This window comes from Furipterus horrens, unplaced genomic scaffold, assembly GCF_987537825.1.
Source record: "Furipterus horrens unplaced genomic scaffold, mFurHor1.1.pri manual_scaffold_3, whole genome shotgun sequence".
Lineage (NCBI taxonomy): Eukaryota > Metazoa > Chordata > Mammalia > Chiroptera > Furipteridae > Furipterus > Furipterus horrens.
Window position 1 is genome coordinate 64,804,798 of NW_028327173.1, and position 17,591 is coordinate 64,822,388.

The 17,591-nt window shown below is 34.7% G+C and overlaps 1 protein-coding gene across 1 annotated transcript in view; it reads right to left on the bottom strand.

Moving 5' to 3' along the window:
- Positions 1-17,591, bottom strand: part of COL24A1 (collagen type XXIV alpha 1 chain) — a 295,110-nt gene that overhangs the window by 227,355 nt on the left and 50,164 nt on the right. Inside the window, exons 8-10 of the mRNA XM_090268285.1 lie at positions 13,424-13,477; positions 12,214-12,258; positions 2,513-2,566 (exon numbers count right to left, since the gene is read on the bottom strand). Coding sequence (XP_090124411.1) covers positions 2,513-2,566; positions 12,214-12,258; positions 13,424-13,477 — 153 coding nt within the window. The remainder of the gene's footprint in view (positions 1-2,512; positions 2,567-12,213; positions 12,259-13,423; positions 13,478-17,591) is intronic.

Here is a 17,591-nt window from a genome sequence, read left to right on the forward strand (position 1 = left end):
ATCCTGATGTAATACTTATTTGTTCAGAGGTAGGCACACAACCTAAGCTGGCACAACCAGACAGACAGGACGGTCTTCTTTTCCATACCCAAGGGCCAATTACCTCCCCTCTGTCTCCATGTCTCTCTGGCTGGACATAAACAAGGGCACATTTAGCCCTTGCACTGGCAATCTAACAATCACATGGAAAACAAGCCTTAGGATAAAGACAACATTAGGCAAGGCAAAGAGAAGAATGATGCTATCACTGGGCTCAAGATCATATTGTGCCTCGATTCCATCCAACCTGTGGATTTCTGGTCATGTAAGAAGCAGTAGGACTTAGTACTTAAGCATTCAGGCTTTGGAGTCAGAATATCTATGTTCAAGTTCTGGCTCTGCTCTTAATATACAGTCTTAGACAAGTCTTTCTCTCTGTGTGTCTCATTTTCTTCATCTATAGTGGGAATAATAATAGTATCTATTTCACTGGGTGTTGTATTAAAGGTGTTAATTAATATGAAGTATTTTATAGTGCCTTGCATATGTATAACCATTCAGTAAATAATTTGCTATTATCCTTATTATCATTATTAAAAATGTTCTCATTTTTAAGCTAGTTTGAATTGGGGTTTTCTGTTACTTTCTGTCCAAATCATCCTAATTGATATAATCACTATGAGACTTAAAACTACTTATAAGCCTTCTAAGGTTGGGATTTACAGTACATGTAGATAAGTTAGAAAATATCACCAGTTGAAGTAATCCATCTATTTTCAACTCAACAGTGTTTGAGAAATACTCACCTAATATCTCTTTCAGAAAAGAATACATAGGTGAGCAATAAGACTCATTTCATTAGTACTTTATGCATGTTTATAGAATATATCCAATCATTTTTAATGAATTATTTTCTAAAATTTTAGTAGCTTCACTAAATCTCAGGATAGTGCAGGTAAAATTATACAAGCACTTTTTCATAAATAAATTTAAAATTTTCATAAATAAATATTATATATATTAACTTCAAGAAAGGGCTTTTTCTTTCTATTTGTTTTCAGGAGTGATTAGCACTATATTATTCTCTTCTGCTTTCTCTACATAAATGTTTTTTAATATAGAATGACACCCAGTTAGCTATAAAATTCATGGTTTTAATCAGAATTGTAAGTAGCCAAATGACATTAGGACATGGTACCCATGATAGGCACATCATCATAAAATGATCTTATATTTATTATTTGCAACAGTCTTAATATTTTCATATAGATTGGTCAAAGTTAGTGACTGTAATTGCAGTCACTGTGTCCACTGAAAGTCAGTGTCAACGCTGGGACCCTTAAATCCAAGATGATAACACTTTGCAATAACATATAACTTTGGTTTATTTACTACATCAATTACTAGAAATAAGTTCATGCAATAGGTTCAGGAAAGGACTGTATTATGAGCAGCAGAGTAATTAACAATGTGAACTGTACATACTCCTTTGGGTCAATGAGAAGCAGCTCAGTTTTTTGCATGACGGGTTCAAAACATCACCTATAAGTCTGCTGTATCACAAGGCAGTGAAGAAGCTTATTTGTCAGATCATGCTGAAGGTATTTTCCACAAGTGAAACAAATGACCTGTATGTTTTCCAAGGACAAATCTTCACCTCATCTCACCAAAAAAGGCTGAACATTTTGTTTTTACAGCATGTATAAACTCTGAATATTTCTTCTCTGGAAGGGCACTTACAAGTAATTACAAGAAAATGGAATTTTATTCACTCAGTTGAAAAAATATATATTTGAAAAATTCATCTAGCAAAGAATATGGTTTACTTTCATTACCAAAAATCAGTTTCCAGAAATGAAAATTTTGATCTAAACAGCATTCCTATAATAGAATTAAATCCTAAAATTTGAATATTATTTTCTTTGCTTTCAAACCTTATAATATGCTAATGTTATTTCATTTTTTTAATTTTTGAATTAATATTGATAATTTAAACGAAGGTATGCAAACAGAAATCACTGAGCTGCACTGGCACCTAAAACTAGATAAGATGAAGTTGAAATGCTAGATCTCTGTACATATCTTAATTTTTTAATATATAAGAAATCATTTGCAAAGATTCTATCTTTATTCACAAGCACCTACATTTAGGACCAACTATCTTTCATTATTAAACCAAACAAAAAATACATCTTCGGAGGCTTATGTACTGAACATTGGGTTATAAAATACAAGACCTGTCCAGAGTTTATACTCAAATCAAAGCTTAATGATTTAAAAAATAAAATTTTCATAATATTTAATATTTCAATTTGTATCTTTTAAGACTGAATTTAAAATAGTATCATCTTGCTTTCTCAAAACAAAATTTAGTAAAATTCAAGACAACCATAGTTTTGGTAGGTGATTTTTATTAAAGCTCGCTTGCTTCACTTAGTAAGGTTACCTACTTGACATCTGAGTTTATGACCCTTGTTGTACATTGTCATATGTATACCACTTTAGAAATAATACTTGAAGAAAATGTACTTACTCTTTCTCCTTCAGGTCCCAGTTGTCCTGCTTCTCCAGGAGAACCAATGAAACCCTTAAAGTAAGCAAATAATCTTTATATTATTGCATTTGAACATTCACCTGTAAGTAATTCTAAATAGAGATACTTCAAATTTCTTCACAACAATGTAAAAGTATACAGCTTAAGAGTATGAATAACTTTCCCTCACCTTGTTGTTTTTCTTCCAGAAATTACTTCTATAGATCAATCTTTTTATTAAAGGAAAAAAGTAGAGAATATAACTTATGACATGGTGGCTCATAAAAACAAGACCAAATCCTTTTCTTAATTGATTTTACACCGGGGAGAAAATAAATGTACATATTCAACTAAAATATGAGCAAAATGGAGGTAGCAAGATTATAACAAGTACAAAAAAGAAGTACAAAGGAGGAAGAGGTTCACTCTCATGTGGCAGGAGGTCAAGGCAATCAAAGGAGACTTGCACTTGAGATAGGCCTACATAGTGGGTAAAATCTGGATATGTAGATGATGGAGAGAGAACACTTTAAGCAAAACAATTACAGTAAGCAGAGATATAATAGAAAGAACTCAGGGAGAGTTTTTAAATGATAACTGACAGAATTTTATGTGCAAGATATGCTGGATATGGGCAAAAACCCACTGTGCCCTCATAAAGATTCCAACTGGTCTGAGAAACAAGGAGTACATATAATTATGTAAGGTACTTTATCCTAACATACTTTAGTTATATCTTACCTGTGGCAAATAGCCAAAACAGGTTATTTAATAGATAAAGTGTATGGTAGTTTGGAGACCACATTAAGGAGAATCTTAAATTTCAGGCTAAGAATTTTAGACTTTATATTTTAGACAACTGGAAGCTACTGACTTTGAGGGAGTATGTTAATACGCTAATGTCAAGTTGTTCTTCCAAAATATTAACCTGTTGGAAAGATACAGAATACTTCTAAAATGGGAAACATTGAATGTAGAAAAAGCTATTAGAAGGCTCGTTCAATGGTCCAAATTTGAAGGAATATCACTCTGGATCATTGATTCATAAAACATTATTTTACTGCCTACTGTGTGTCAGGAACAGGGATTATAAAGATGAATACAAAAATCAGAGCCCTTAAGAAGTTCATAGTTTATTAGGAAAGAGGGTCATACATATAAATAATTGTAATATCATTTGAGATTATGTGATACATGATGTAAAAAATGCAATATACAATAGGAATTTTGGAAGGAAGATTCAATAAAGCTTTACAGAGGCAGCAATATTTGAGTTGAGTCTTGAAGGCATTCCAGGTATCAATCAAAAGGAATGAAATAAAATAAAATTTTCATTAAACTGCAAATAGTTTTATGTGGTTGACAGGCAAGAGTGGGGTTAAAAAGTGTAGCAGTGGTCACATCATAAAAAGACATATGTAATGATGGAAGTTTAGAATTTATACTGTGAGCCACTTAAAAAAATTAGGCAGAGTTTTGAATAATCAAATTTACAGTGTATAAAATTCACTAGGATTACAGTGGGTCCAATGGTCTTTGTATAAATCTCTAAGGATTAAGACCAAGATAACTCTCGGGTTTAGAGTCAGACTGTCAGAAATATGGAAAATAAACCAACAGGAAAGGAGAGTGTGGTAGAAAGAGGATGAGTTTCGTTGGTCATTTTGAGTGTGTTGTGATGATGAGGCATTCAAATGTAATTATTTTGACAGGAAATTGAAATGTGAGACTCATTGAAAGTTCATAGAGAGATTAATATTTGAAGGCAAGATAGGTCAGAAGACTTAATGGTAGGCTAGAGCTCTGGAAAGAAAAGAAAGAAAAAGTATCATTAAACCAGAGAGAAAAGGTTGAAATGGAGATGGGAAAATAATGATTTTATGACTGCAGAGAAAAGCTAAGGTATAAAAAAAAAAAAAAACTGAAGGAGAGATACAGGAGGCCATTTTCACTCAATTTTATATAAAGGCTAACTATTTGAATCAGAAAATGGGTGACTTTTCAGAGTAAATTCTTCCATAATAATATAATTAGAAAAGAGTTCAGGTTTTAAAAATGTAAATGTCATTTGTACAACACAGTGGCCTTATTCACAAGTCAAAAGATGGCAGCAACACAAATGTCCAACAGATGAATAGGGAAACAAAATGTGGTCTATTCATACAAAGAAATATTCAGCCTCTTAAAAAGGAAGGAAGTTGTGACATATGCTACAACATATATTAACCTTAAAGAGAGTCATGCAAAGTGAAATAAACCAATTACAAAAGGAAAGATAATGTATATAATGTATACAAGGTCTGTCTGGAAAAAGTCCAGCCATTGTTAACATGACAAGAACAGTTTGAATGATATTGATGTAACCTGAAAGCCAAGGAGAGTAGACTGGTATGCACACAGGTGAACAATGATGACTTCACTGTACTAGTCAGTGGGGGTGGTAGACGTCTTTGAGTGAGCATGTGTACTGTGTACATTGCATTAAAAATGACTGAGTGAACAACAAATCTGCATTGAATTTAGCATTAAGCTTGAGCATTCCTCTGCAAAATTTATTCAGATGATTCAGAAGGCTGCAGCTATAGGCAAATGGTGATTGGCAGCTTTATCACCACAATGTGCTCATTCATGAATCACATCTTGTTCAAGTTGTTTTTAAGTATATTTTATTTACTATGTTATTACTGTTGTCCCAAATTATTTCCCCTTTGCCCCCTCTGCTTGTACCCTCCTTCCATCTAGCAATCCCCCCCATTAAGTTCGTGTCCATAGTTCATGCATATATGTTATTTGGTTTCTCCCTTTCCTTTACTATTCTTAATAACCCTCCATAAACTTTGTACCTACCAATTGTACTTCTTAATCCTTGTACCTTTTCCTCCATTCCCCCTCTTCCCCTCCCCACTAATAACGCTCCATATGATCACCATATATATGATTCTGTTCCCATTCTGGTTGTATGCATAGTTTGTTTTTGTTTTTACTTCTTAGATGCACTCGTTGTGAGTTTGTTTTCATTTTACTGTCCATAGTTTTGATGTTCTTTTTCTTAAATAAGTCCCTTTAACATTTCATATAATAATGGTTTGGTGAAGATAAACTCCTTTAGCTTTACCTTGTCTGGGAAGCACTTTATCTGCCCTTTCATTCTAAATGATAGCTCTGCTGAATAAAGTAACCTCATTTGTAGGTCCTTGCTTTTCATCACTTTGCATACTTCTTGCCAGTCCCTTCTTGCCTGAAAAGTTTTAAGAAATCTGCTGGTAGTCTTATGGGAACTCCTTTGTAGGAAACTCTCTTTCTCTTGCTGCTTTTAAGATTCTCTCTTTATCTTTAGTCTTTGGCATTTTAATTATGATGTGTCTTGGTGTGGTCCTCTTTGGGTCTAGCTTGATTGGGACTCCTTGTGCTCCCTGGACTTGTATGTCTATTTCCTTTGCCAAATTAGGGAAGTCTTCTTCATTATTTTTTTTAAATAAGTTTTCAAGTTCTTGTTCTTCCTCTTTTCCTTCTGGCACCTCTATGATTTGTATGTGGGTATGTTTAAAGTAGTCCCAGAAGTTCCTAAGCCTCTCCTCATTTTTTTAAATTCTTATTTCTTCATTCTCTATTGGTTGACTGTTTATTTCTTCCTTATGTTCCAATACATTGATTTGAACCCTGGCTTCCCTTCGCTACTGGTTCCGTGTGGATTTTTCATTTCACTTAGTATAGCCTTCACTTCTTCCCTTATGTGTTTGCCATACTCAGTAATTTCTCTGAGCATCATTATCACCAGTATTTTGAATTCTACATCTGATAGGTTGGCTATCTTTTCCTTGCTTAATTATCCCTCTAGAGCCTTGATCTTCCCCCTCTTTTGGACCATACTTCTCTGCCTTCTCAATTTTACAGCTTCTCTGTAAAGAGAAGGTGGCTGTCTCCAAGCCATGAAGTGAACTCTCAACAGACCCCAAATCTATTGGCACCTTGATCTTGGACTTTCCAGATTACAGAACTGTGAGATATAAATCTTTATTGTTTAAGCCATTTAGTCTATCATATTTTTATTATAGCAGTCTGAACTAGGACACCACTAAACTATACATACACTTAAAATGGGTTAACAAGGCAAATTTTATGTTATACAGGAGTGGGCAAAAGTAGGTTTACAGTTCTGAGTAAGCAAAACAGAGAGTTTGTTCTTGTATTATTATTAATTAATTATTGTATTAATTTCCATATGAGCAACTGTAAGCTTGCATATATTTTATCACATTTTTTAAAGTATATGCCTCAGGAATAATTTATAAGTATCTTTGAGTAAGAACCTTGTGAGGGATTTATCCTGAATATGAAAGCAACTTAGCTGTTGCCATGGTGAGAAGAGTGCTTTCCTTTGACAGGAAAACACCTTTAAAATTCCCTATGTTCTACAGATTATATGAACAACCAAAAAATAGAAGAGAAAGAATTAGTTTCCTCCTACCTAATTTTAATAATAAGTGAAACATCTATAATTTGTTCTCTTGGAAGCCAAGCATCTAGAGGATGAAAAAGATTTCTTTTAAAATGAAGCACCTAAAAGTATTTCTGATTCCAAACATTTATAATTATGATAACAAGCTACATGTATGTTCAGAATTGTTAGCTACAGATGGCTTCAAGTTTAAAAACAGGTTTTTTTGTTTTAATATATACAAATGGAGTTTTGCTTATAAATAAAAGGAACAGACACGTTAACAGGTGTACACATATCAGTGAACTAAATGATCATTTGAGAACTCAGAAGTTCAAAAGTCAGACCTCTACTCACCAGAGCCTTTACAGGGTATAAGCACATTTTACAAGTAAGATTTTAAAGAAAACAATGCTGTGAGTAATTATATAGGTGTTTCATAACAGTTTCTTGATAAATGTTATGCTGATTCTAACAGAAATAAAATGTGAGGAGCACCCACCAAAGAAATCACACAGGGCTGTGGCCATTCTCAAAAGCTAGAGTTTAGTGTGTAATGAAACTAATAACAAAAAATAATAACATCACATTAGCTTTTGCTTTTTGGACTGAAAGTTGTACATCCAGTGAGAGGCAATTTTGTGCCACCAGTGGGGCCACTAAAACATCAATAGAACCCCTACACATGTCTACATTTATGAAGCAGTTAGCATATTATTACATAAAGGAATGCCAAATGAGGGTAACAAATGATGGTCTGTTTTAAACATTTACATTTCAAAAGTAATTATCTTACCATAAATTAATGGCATCAGATGCCAGTTGAAAGATAATGTTAGGGACTTCCGGCCAAGATGGAGGCTTAGACAGACACGCTAGGTCTCCCTCTACAACTAGAGAGGAATACAACTACTTCAAAACAAAGGATAACTAGAAATTCCAGAAAATAAAACTACACGGAAGTCCAACATATGAAGTTATAAACCAGCGGTGCCATTTGGGCAGGTAAGAGATAAAGAGGGCAGTGCTGTTTGTGGTCACACCCGGAGCGGCGGGCGGTGAGGAACCCTGGCTGCGGTCAAGCCCCTGGCGGTGCGCGACTCCGGCGCTGGGGAGAGAGGCTGCTGCATCGCCTTGAACAGTGGGGCCCAGGGGGGCAGGAGGACGGATCCTGGTCTCCTAGCTGAATAACTGTGTGAATCCATCTTGGACCCCCACCCCCAAAGAAAGCACCACAGGGCTGCGAAATAGGTTGCGGACAGGCAGGCGCCGGTCGCTGAATTGTGACGCGTACACAGGCACTGCCCCCTACAGCCGGCCCAAGAAAACAAAACGCATCTGTCAAAATGAGGCAGGCAACTATAGAAATCCCGGTGACACAACTCACCAGACAGCAGATAGAGAACCTGACAGATGAACAGATAAGAAACCTGTCAGAGGCTCAGTTCTGGGCCATTGTTATCAGGTGGCTTACAGAATTCACAAAAGAGCAGGAAAAAGATAAGAAAGAAGCGAAAAACTTTCATAACGAAAGGAACAAAACCGCATACGAGATAGATGGTGAGAAAAAACAATCCAGAGTTCATTTCAATAAACTGGAATATGGAGAAGGAACAAGCAGTCAACCAATGCAGCGAGAGGAAATGGGAAGCAACAATGAGAGGATCAGAAACCTCTGGGACAGCTATAAAAGGCCCAACATAAGAATCATTGGTTTGCCAGAGAATGAGGAAGATGAACTAGAACTTGAAAAATTGAGTGAAAATATAATAAAGGAGAACTTCCCAGACTTGGGGAAGGGAATAGACTTGCAGGTCCAGGAAGCAAGGAGAGTTCCCAAGAGACTGGACCCAGGGAGAACCACTCCAAGACACATTATAATCAAAATGTCAAAAATTAAAGATAAAGAGAGAATCTTAAAAGCAGCAAGAGAGAAGAAAAGAATTATGTACAAAGGGGTCCCAATTAGACTATCAGCAGACTTCTCAAGGGAAACCCTACAGGCAAGAAGGGACTGGCAAGAAATATTCAAAGTAATGAAAATCCAAAACCTACAACCACGAATACTCTATCCAGCGAAATTGTCATTCAGAATAGAAGGACAGAGAAAGTGTTTCCAGGACAAAATAAAACTGAAAGAGTTCATTAGATCCAAACCACTGTTATATGAGATGTTAAAGGGACTGGTTTAAAAAACAGAAGCTAAGGAGATGAAACAAAGGCAAACTAAATAGGCAACGAGAGTGGAAAAGGAACTGTGGGTACGGGAAGCATATTGGGGGGAGGTCAACAGGGAGGGGGAATGGGGAAAGGGAGGGAGATGATATAGGAATTGGGGATCAAGGTAGGAGGGAATGGAATAGACGGAGAGAGGTTGGGAGGAACTGTATGCACAACTAATGGACATAATCTAAAAGGGGGGGACAACTGGAGGGAGGGGGCCACCGGGTGGAAGGGAGCAGAGGGAAGGGAAATTGGCACAAATGTAATATTTTAATCAATAAAACACATTAAATCTGAAAAAAAAAAAGAAAGAAAGATAATGTTAACTTAAAGTGCATACATTGCACGTAGTATGGTCCAGTACCAGGGCACAATTTAAATAAAAAACATTTTATAATCTTGTCAGTGTGTTTGTGATTTTTGTCTTTTTAACCACATTTGGTCTTGATGTCAAAAATCTACATTTGAGACCCTTTGTGAATGTGAATACTAAAGAAATACTCTCCTAATTTCTCCCACTGTCCCAAAAGAAAACAAAAAAATTACATTAATCAGAAATGGTTAATTTGTATTATTAAAAAAATTATTTTATGAAGTCAGCCATCAAAACCTAAAAGTACAACTTAAAAGGGGTTACAACCTTTTTCAATACAAACGGGGGTGAAAGCAACGACAAAAGAATGTATAATATAGTGTAAAAATGACATTAAAAAGAACATCAAAAAGTTATAGGAATCACTGAAACAAGATGAGAAAATGCAGTAAGAGAAAACTGCACAGAGTTAAATAACATGTCTTGGAGCTATTAGCTCATGCACCAAAAATACTCCTTAGTTAATAATAATAATAGAAAATGCATGCTATGTATTAAGTACTGTGCTTTAAGAATATTAAGCTCAGGTAGTTCTCATAATTACCTGAAAGGTAATTAATAAGATTACTGAAAAAATGAAGCATAGAGGGGTTGAATGATATCTAAATTCACAAATCTAGAGAATGAGGAGTTAAGGGGGGTGGGGGGAGCAGGCCTGTCTAACTCCAAAGCCCATGTTCTTGTCCTCTAATCTCTTCTTGCTTCCTGAATTCAAGTCAACATGTGCTTTGATTGCGGCTTCTAATGAAAAATATATGATTTTTTCCCTTTATATTTTCACTTAATGCAAGGATAGAGAGAGCATGGGATAAAGCAGAAAGAATACAGAGCTGAAGGTAAGAAGACTTTGGTTCTAGTTCTGGTCAGTTATCACTTTGTTAAATCATGTAAATTCTTTAGTTTACTATTTTCTAATCTATACAATGAAATAATCCATCTGTTCTCCTACTTTACATGATTGATAGCAAAATAGAAGAAGAAAAAAACATATGGAAGTATCTGAAAATGTTTAAGAATTTTAAAAATGTAAAGCATCATTATAGCACATACTATTTAAATACTTTATGCATTTCTTATTTCAAGAAGTATTTTAGATAATATAAAGCACAGATGTAGATTCTGGAAAATAACTCTAAAAAATGAAGAATTCTTAAAACAAAAATTTTAGTATACTTTTACTAATTTTTCCTAGAACCAACTCTGATTTTAATTTGTAGCACATTATATAACATGTTGTTATACAGCAGAGTCCACAAAGTCTCCACAGACCATGGTTTTGGGGATGGGGGAAGGAAATAGTACATTTTTCAGGGTCCTTTGCATATTTATGGCTGGTAGCTAGTTTCTTAGTTATGCAGACAGCAGTGGCCACTGCTTGGCATCAGGAAGATGGGAGGAACTTTGACCATAGACTGGTGGCAGAGAGCTCAGGGAGCCTGCGTGAGATTTCCTGCGGGTGGTCACGACTGGTCACCATACCCACTGCATCACAGGCCACAGTTAGGATTTCAACCAAAGGTGGCAGCCATTTGGTACACTGGGCCACATAGTTTGAAAGACAGCAGAGGGACCCCACCAGCCAGTCACAAGGTTTGGTGTGTAAGAGAGAGAGCCATGATGTAGCAGTTATGCAGTTTGAAGTGAAACTGGTCCGTGGTGAGGAGGAAGAAGCAGGAAGCGGCTATGCAGTTTGTAGGGACAATTGAGCCATGCGGCCTGGGCGGGTAAGAAAGCAGGCACACTGCTGCTTTGATCGTGCCCCCTCCAGCTGACTCCAAAGCCACCAAGGACTCTGCCTTGCAGACCCAGACTCTATTTGGACTCTTGGAACTTGCGACATATGGAAAGGACACTGTCTTAGGACTTGTGCTTCTGGACTTCACCATGATCCAGTGTTAACACAGCACATGCTTTCCTGGACTATTATATGGAGGCTGATGAAAGTGTACCCTTAGTCCTGAAGGAGAGAGCTGACAGATAAGGGATGGGGAACTTCTGGGCTTGGTTTTGACTTCTAGCCTTTTGGGGAGCAAGGGAAGTGCTGGGTCTTGTGGGAGAACAGGGGTCTAAGCAGGAGTGCTCCCAGTCCCCTTCAAGGTAGGATAATTGCAAATAAAGATCTGTTTTTATCAACACTAATTGTTAGGTCATACACCAAGCCACTTACCTGAATGAGCCCCCCTTTGCTTGGTAACAATATCACAGTAATTTTTTTTTTAATTTTCTTAATGAAAAGTGGCTCATGACTCCTTTAATAGTTTGGAAGTGCAATGGTATGCTCTTGAGATGATAAGCTTATTTTCTTCTTTGTAGATATTTCTCCACTCCAGATAGTTTGTATATTATCTCAGCCTTAAACTAATATGAATTTCTTTGCCTCTTTATTTTTTTCATTATGAGTTCTTAGGTCTCTATTTTTCTAGGAGCTAGCAAAATGATGTAAATAAAGTAAGAGCTATCAAAAAATGATACAAAACCTACCACTATAAGACTACTTTCTGTGGCTTTAACAGAAAATCTACCTATTAAACAAGTATAATTCTTTTCAGGCTAAACATGCATTACATTCAAAGTTCCTACAGTAGTGTGAAAATGATAAGTATTTTGTATATTTCATTCTGCTTTTATGCAAGTACACTTAACAAAATGATGGAAATGCTTACTTACTCGTACACCTTTAGGACCTGGATTACCTTCTGGTCCAGCTAATCCCTAGTGTGAACAAAAGACATCATCATGATATTACAGTATTTTTAAAGAGTTGTTGATAGATTAACAAAAGATATAAAGAGGTAACATTTTCACAAGGATAAAACTCAAAACTTTGTATACTTACTGAAGACTCTATACGTTCAAGTAATTTTAGAATTTCAGAACCAAAAGAGGCAATGTATATAATCTATACACAAATATATTTTAGCTATTTAATAAATTACATTAACACATATTGTCAGATATAAAAAAAAAATTTATTCTTTAAAATGTCAAAAAATCTATTGTTAAAAAAAATTATTATTTAGCTCTTTAAAAAATACATCGAGGGTATTGTATATTATAGTCTTACCACCAAGTGATGATTTATGTTGTATGAAAAATATAAAATATACTGAAAATACTCAAGCATATGGACTAGATATGAAGTTAAAATGTATTTATTTTTAAATGTTATGGGAATATATTTTAGGTAATTGGAAGTGTTTTGAAAGAACACAGTTTCCCAGTGAGAACAGTTTAATTTCCCTCATTCTTGAGAATAAAAATAGATATTAGAAATGTAGTTTTCTAATATGCTAGATGAATATAATTAATTTCAAGATTAAGTAATCAATTCATGTAAACCTAAGAAAGAAAATGTGTCCTATTATTACTCTACATAAAGTAGAAAAAGTAAGAAATTAGAGGAAAATAAATATAAAATGATTAGAATGAATTTTCAAAAACAATATACAAAATTAAATTCAGTTCATATTGTGATATATGTAGCACTGCCAATTGTGTCTCAAGTTTTTATAACTATGTTATTTAAAAATTATGTTTATTATAGAGTCTTAACTCTTACCATTATATCATTTTAGCCAGTGACAGTGTTGTAAAATCAGCGGCAGGGCTATTTTATGATCTTATTAGACCCTTAGGTGTTGAAATTTTGAAGGCATATAACAAACAGGTTTAAAAACTCCACCCTATTTTAAACAATACTTTCTGCAGTAAAGTGTCAATAGATTTTTACAAATTTGATTTTGAAATTATTTTGCTCTGAGTAATTCATTATTTAAAAAATAAATCAATTATCATTCAAACATTGACCCTCAAAACCAGAACATACAACATGGTAATAAAGACAAACAAAATAGAAGTGTAAATGTAGTTACCTCACCTGCCTGCCAGGATAACCAGGTGAACCAATATTACCAGTAGATCCAGAAATTCCCTGAAATGAAAAATAAATTAAATATATGAAAGTCAAAAGAAGTTCAAGAAAACAAATTTGATGCATTCATAATATTCAAATTTGGAAAAAATGTTTTTCCTCATAAAATTACTAAGGGTTCTATATACATTGCTTATCTGATTGAAATCATCTGCTTGAAATGAAAATGACCTAAAATTGATAAAAATAAGTAACTAAAATTTAGATTAGGACCCTAAATGAGACATTAAATATTAATAATAATAAATCTGGGATGGAAAAAATCCAGTGCTACATAAATAATGAGAGCATTTATTATAAAGAGTTGGGGCATTTATTAATAACCACTCTCTTTTTTAATTCAGTTCCTTCCTGTCTCAATCATCTTGCAACTCTTCTTAACTGTCCGAGCATAAGCCCCATAAGACTAAATGGGACGCTGAACTTCAGAATCAACCTCTTCAGCCTACCTAATGTAAACTTATTCTGCAAGTCTGATTAAATAAATGGATATTAGGTGGTGAATACCTGTATCATGACATAGTTCTACCTAAAAATTCACATAGTAACTTTGGCTGGTTAACTCATTTTGAATTGATAACTTTGTATTTTTGATTCAAAACAAGGTTTGCTCAAGGGAGGCTGACACATGGAGACTCAAAGGCCTAATAACGAAAACATGCTGCAGAAGTGTGTGGAATAGTAAGAAGAAATACCTCCACTTATTTTTACTTTCTTTCACTGATACATCATTCATTCATTCATTCATTCACTCACCAGTTTATTCAGAATTTATGTCTATTATATAATTCTTGAAGAACAAGCCCTTCAAGGGATTCTGATGCACACACAAGTCTGAGAATCCCTGAAATAATGTGATGCCTTGAATTTGTGATGGTTGGTGGTGGAATAGATGAAACAAGGTTGGTAGTGAGTTGATAATTGTTGCAGCTCGGTGATGGGTACATGGGTGTTCATTATAACTACACTCTACTTTTATATGTGTTTGGGAATTTTCCATAATAAAAAGTTTTCAAAAAAAAAAAAAACATTCTTGATGAAAAGATATGCCAGAAGAATGTGTGTTAAGCTGCCTTTACCTCAACTGGTGACAGCAATGCTAAATGTAATAGCCCTATTTATTGTGTAACATTCACTTCCTGCTTGCTATTTGTAAAGGAGATAACAAAAGACGCTAGCCCTTTGCCCATCTGTTCTGAAATAAACAGAAGAGTGTTAACTCTACTTTAAGTACAGAAACACTACAAAACTTCTAACATACAAAAAGTCTAAAGAAAGAAATGACCAAGGAAAATGCAAATAAAAATCAGAGTTGAAAGGTTTTGCCCTCCCATTCTATTAAACGTTTAAACTCCTAATATGTCTTTCCACTTTTCTCAGAATCCATTTCTCAGTTTTATTCTAACTCATTTTCCTCCCTCCTCTCTCCCTTCCTTTCCTGGCTCCAACAATTACCATTTACCAAGCACTTTTTTATGTGCCATTCACTATACCAAGTACTTTACACCACCTATGAAACAGATACTATTTTCTCCATTCTACATATGAAAAAACTAACATAGAGGGAAATTATGAAACTTAACTTATCCACAATACCATAGTAAGTAGCAGAGCCTGGACATGAACTCAGATATACATGCATGCAGATATACCTATACATACAGACAAATGGACAATATACATATATATGATGATGAACAATTTAACGAAATATGAATAAACAGTGCCCTTCTGACAATTACAGTATAAAATTCTTGTCTACAAGTGAAGAGATTATATCCTATGAACTTCAGAAACAATATTTACATACCAGATATTACCTTATTAATATTACATATATGATATTTTATTTCTATAACATTTATTAAGCACCTGCCACATGCCAGGAACTATTTCAAGTATTATATATATTATAATTTAATCTGCTCAAACCCTGTAACACAAGTATTATTATCCCTATTTTACAGTTGATAAAAATGAACCATGAAGTGTTTGTCACCAGTGGAAAGTCATTAAGTTAATAAGTAGGAAGTTAGGATTTAAATAAGCAACTCTAACTCCAGAGACCATCATTTGAGGGTGCCTTTCTAGTACAGGTTTGAAGTGCAAATAACTTCTAATAGTACTCTAGGGAAAGCCCCCTAAGAGTGCTTCAGTCTATTTACAACTGCTTCCTTTATGCCCCATCTAATTCTGAAATACACAGACCAATATTCAGATGTTCACAAAACCTTATATTATTGTATGCCAATAGAAATGAGTGAAATAAATTTAAAATGCTGTTTTTATCCTGTAGGTCACTATCTGATTAATACCTACCACCATCTCTTTCATTCCTTTCCTAGTCAAATTAGGTTAATTGACCTCAATTAAAAAGCAATCTGTAATAAGCATAAGTAAAATCTGATTTTGAATGGGTTTTTATAGAACATAGTAAAGCAATATGTGGCGAGATAACACATTCCAGCTGCACAGAGAAATACACAAAAGAACTCAAAAGGATGGCTAAATTCTACTGTGCTGGAATAGCAGTAAACGAAGTAAACAAGTAAGCCTTCAGCATAGTCTTAAATGGCATAAATATACTCTAAGTCAGCCATACCCTAAAATCACTGCAACAACCACAGAAGCTCAAAAGAAACTCAAAACGAACACTACAACTCAATTCGCTCTGCACATAAAAATGCTTTCGGAAGAAAAAGTGGCTCACTTAAATCTTTAGATTGAATGGAAGATTTTAGGCACAAAGTTGTATCTTATAGCCTCTGGAGGAACTGGGGTTAAGAAGTCCACCCCAATCCCTCTTCTTGCTCTAAGCATTAGAGCACAGAATCCGCGTCAGTTGACTTGATGGAGAGGATGGGTCCTCCCTATACCCCAGTTTTCTCCTTAGTACAACAGGATAATAATATCTAGGTCACAGGATTATTGTGTGAATAAAACAGAGTAATGTGTAGAAATATATTTAAAAGTGGGGTAACTGCAATCATTCTTAGTGATGCTGAGCGTTTCATTAGTAAACATATGGAAATATTCAGTTAGTGATTATACCACTATAAATTGTAGTTAATAAGAAGTATAGTTTGGCAACTAATAAAAATTCAGTGAGTGACAGATCTTATTACTAGAGCTTCCGCAGATGATATAAATACTTTTTAAAATGTTTGCTGATCAATTTACAGATATTTACAAATTATCCAGAAGTGAATGTCTCCTAGCAAATTAGTTATTCTCCTCTTAATAATCACAGCATTTTTATAGTTAAAATACAAAATTATATTAGTTGTTCCTTGAGTTATCAAATTCTGCCTTTTTTTTCCTGGAAATAATTAGAATAGAAAGAACTGACTCCAAAATACATTTTCCAACTTTAAAATTGGTTTTAGACTCTTAAAAAGCATAACACTTCCAGAACAATAACATGTGCACTAAGAGAACTAGGTTATAAAGTAGTTGTGAGAGAACTGGTCATTACTGACACCAGATGAGTTTTTCATTTTCTTATGAAATAGTAAGTTTTCTTCATTGAAATCTATACATTTCTGCAAAAAGAGTATTCTAGGGATTTTTTTCCCTCCATATCCCCTCCCTCCCACCCATAAAAATTGAAATGCTTTTCAGTAATTGTTTAATCTTTAGGAAACTGAAACTGTACCTGTTATGCTTTGCTTTCCATGTCTAGTAACTGGTAATCTTGTGCCTCAGAGACTGAACAGAGTGCACTGCCCCATTTAGCATAAATGAAGTAGAAAATTGCCTTTCTTCATTTAGATATTTCCCTCAAGTGACAATCCCCATCAATTTTTTTTTTTTTTGGTTTTTCAATTACAGTTGTCCCCTTTTCTCCCAATTTCTCTCCCCCACCCAACCCACCCCCTCTCCCGCAATCATATCCCTCCCCGTTGTCCATGTCCATGAGTCTTTTATACACGTTCCCTGACTAAACGCCTCCCTTACTTATTCCCCTTCTCTCCCTCCCCCCTCCCCCTTATTGACTGCTATTCTGCTCTTTGTTCTATTTAGTTCTTTTGTTTGTGTTGTTCTTTAGTTTCCTGTATTAGGTGATATCATATGGTATTTTTCTTTCTTTGCCTGGCTTATTTCACTAAGCAAA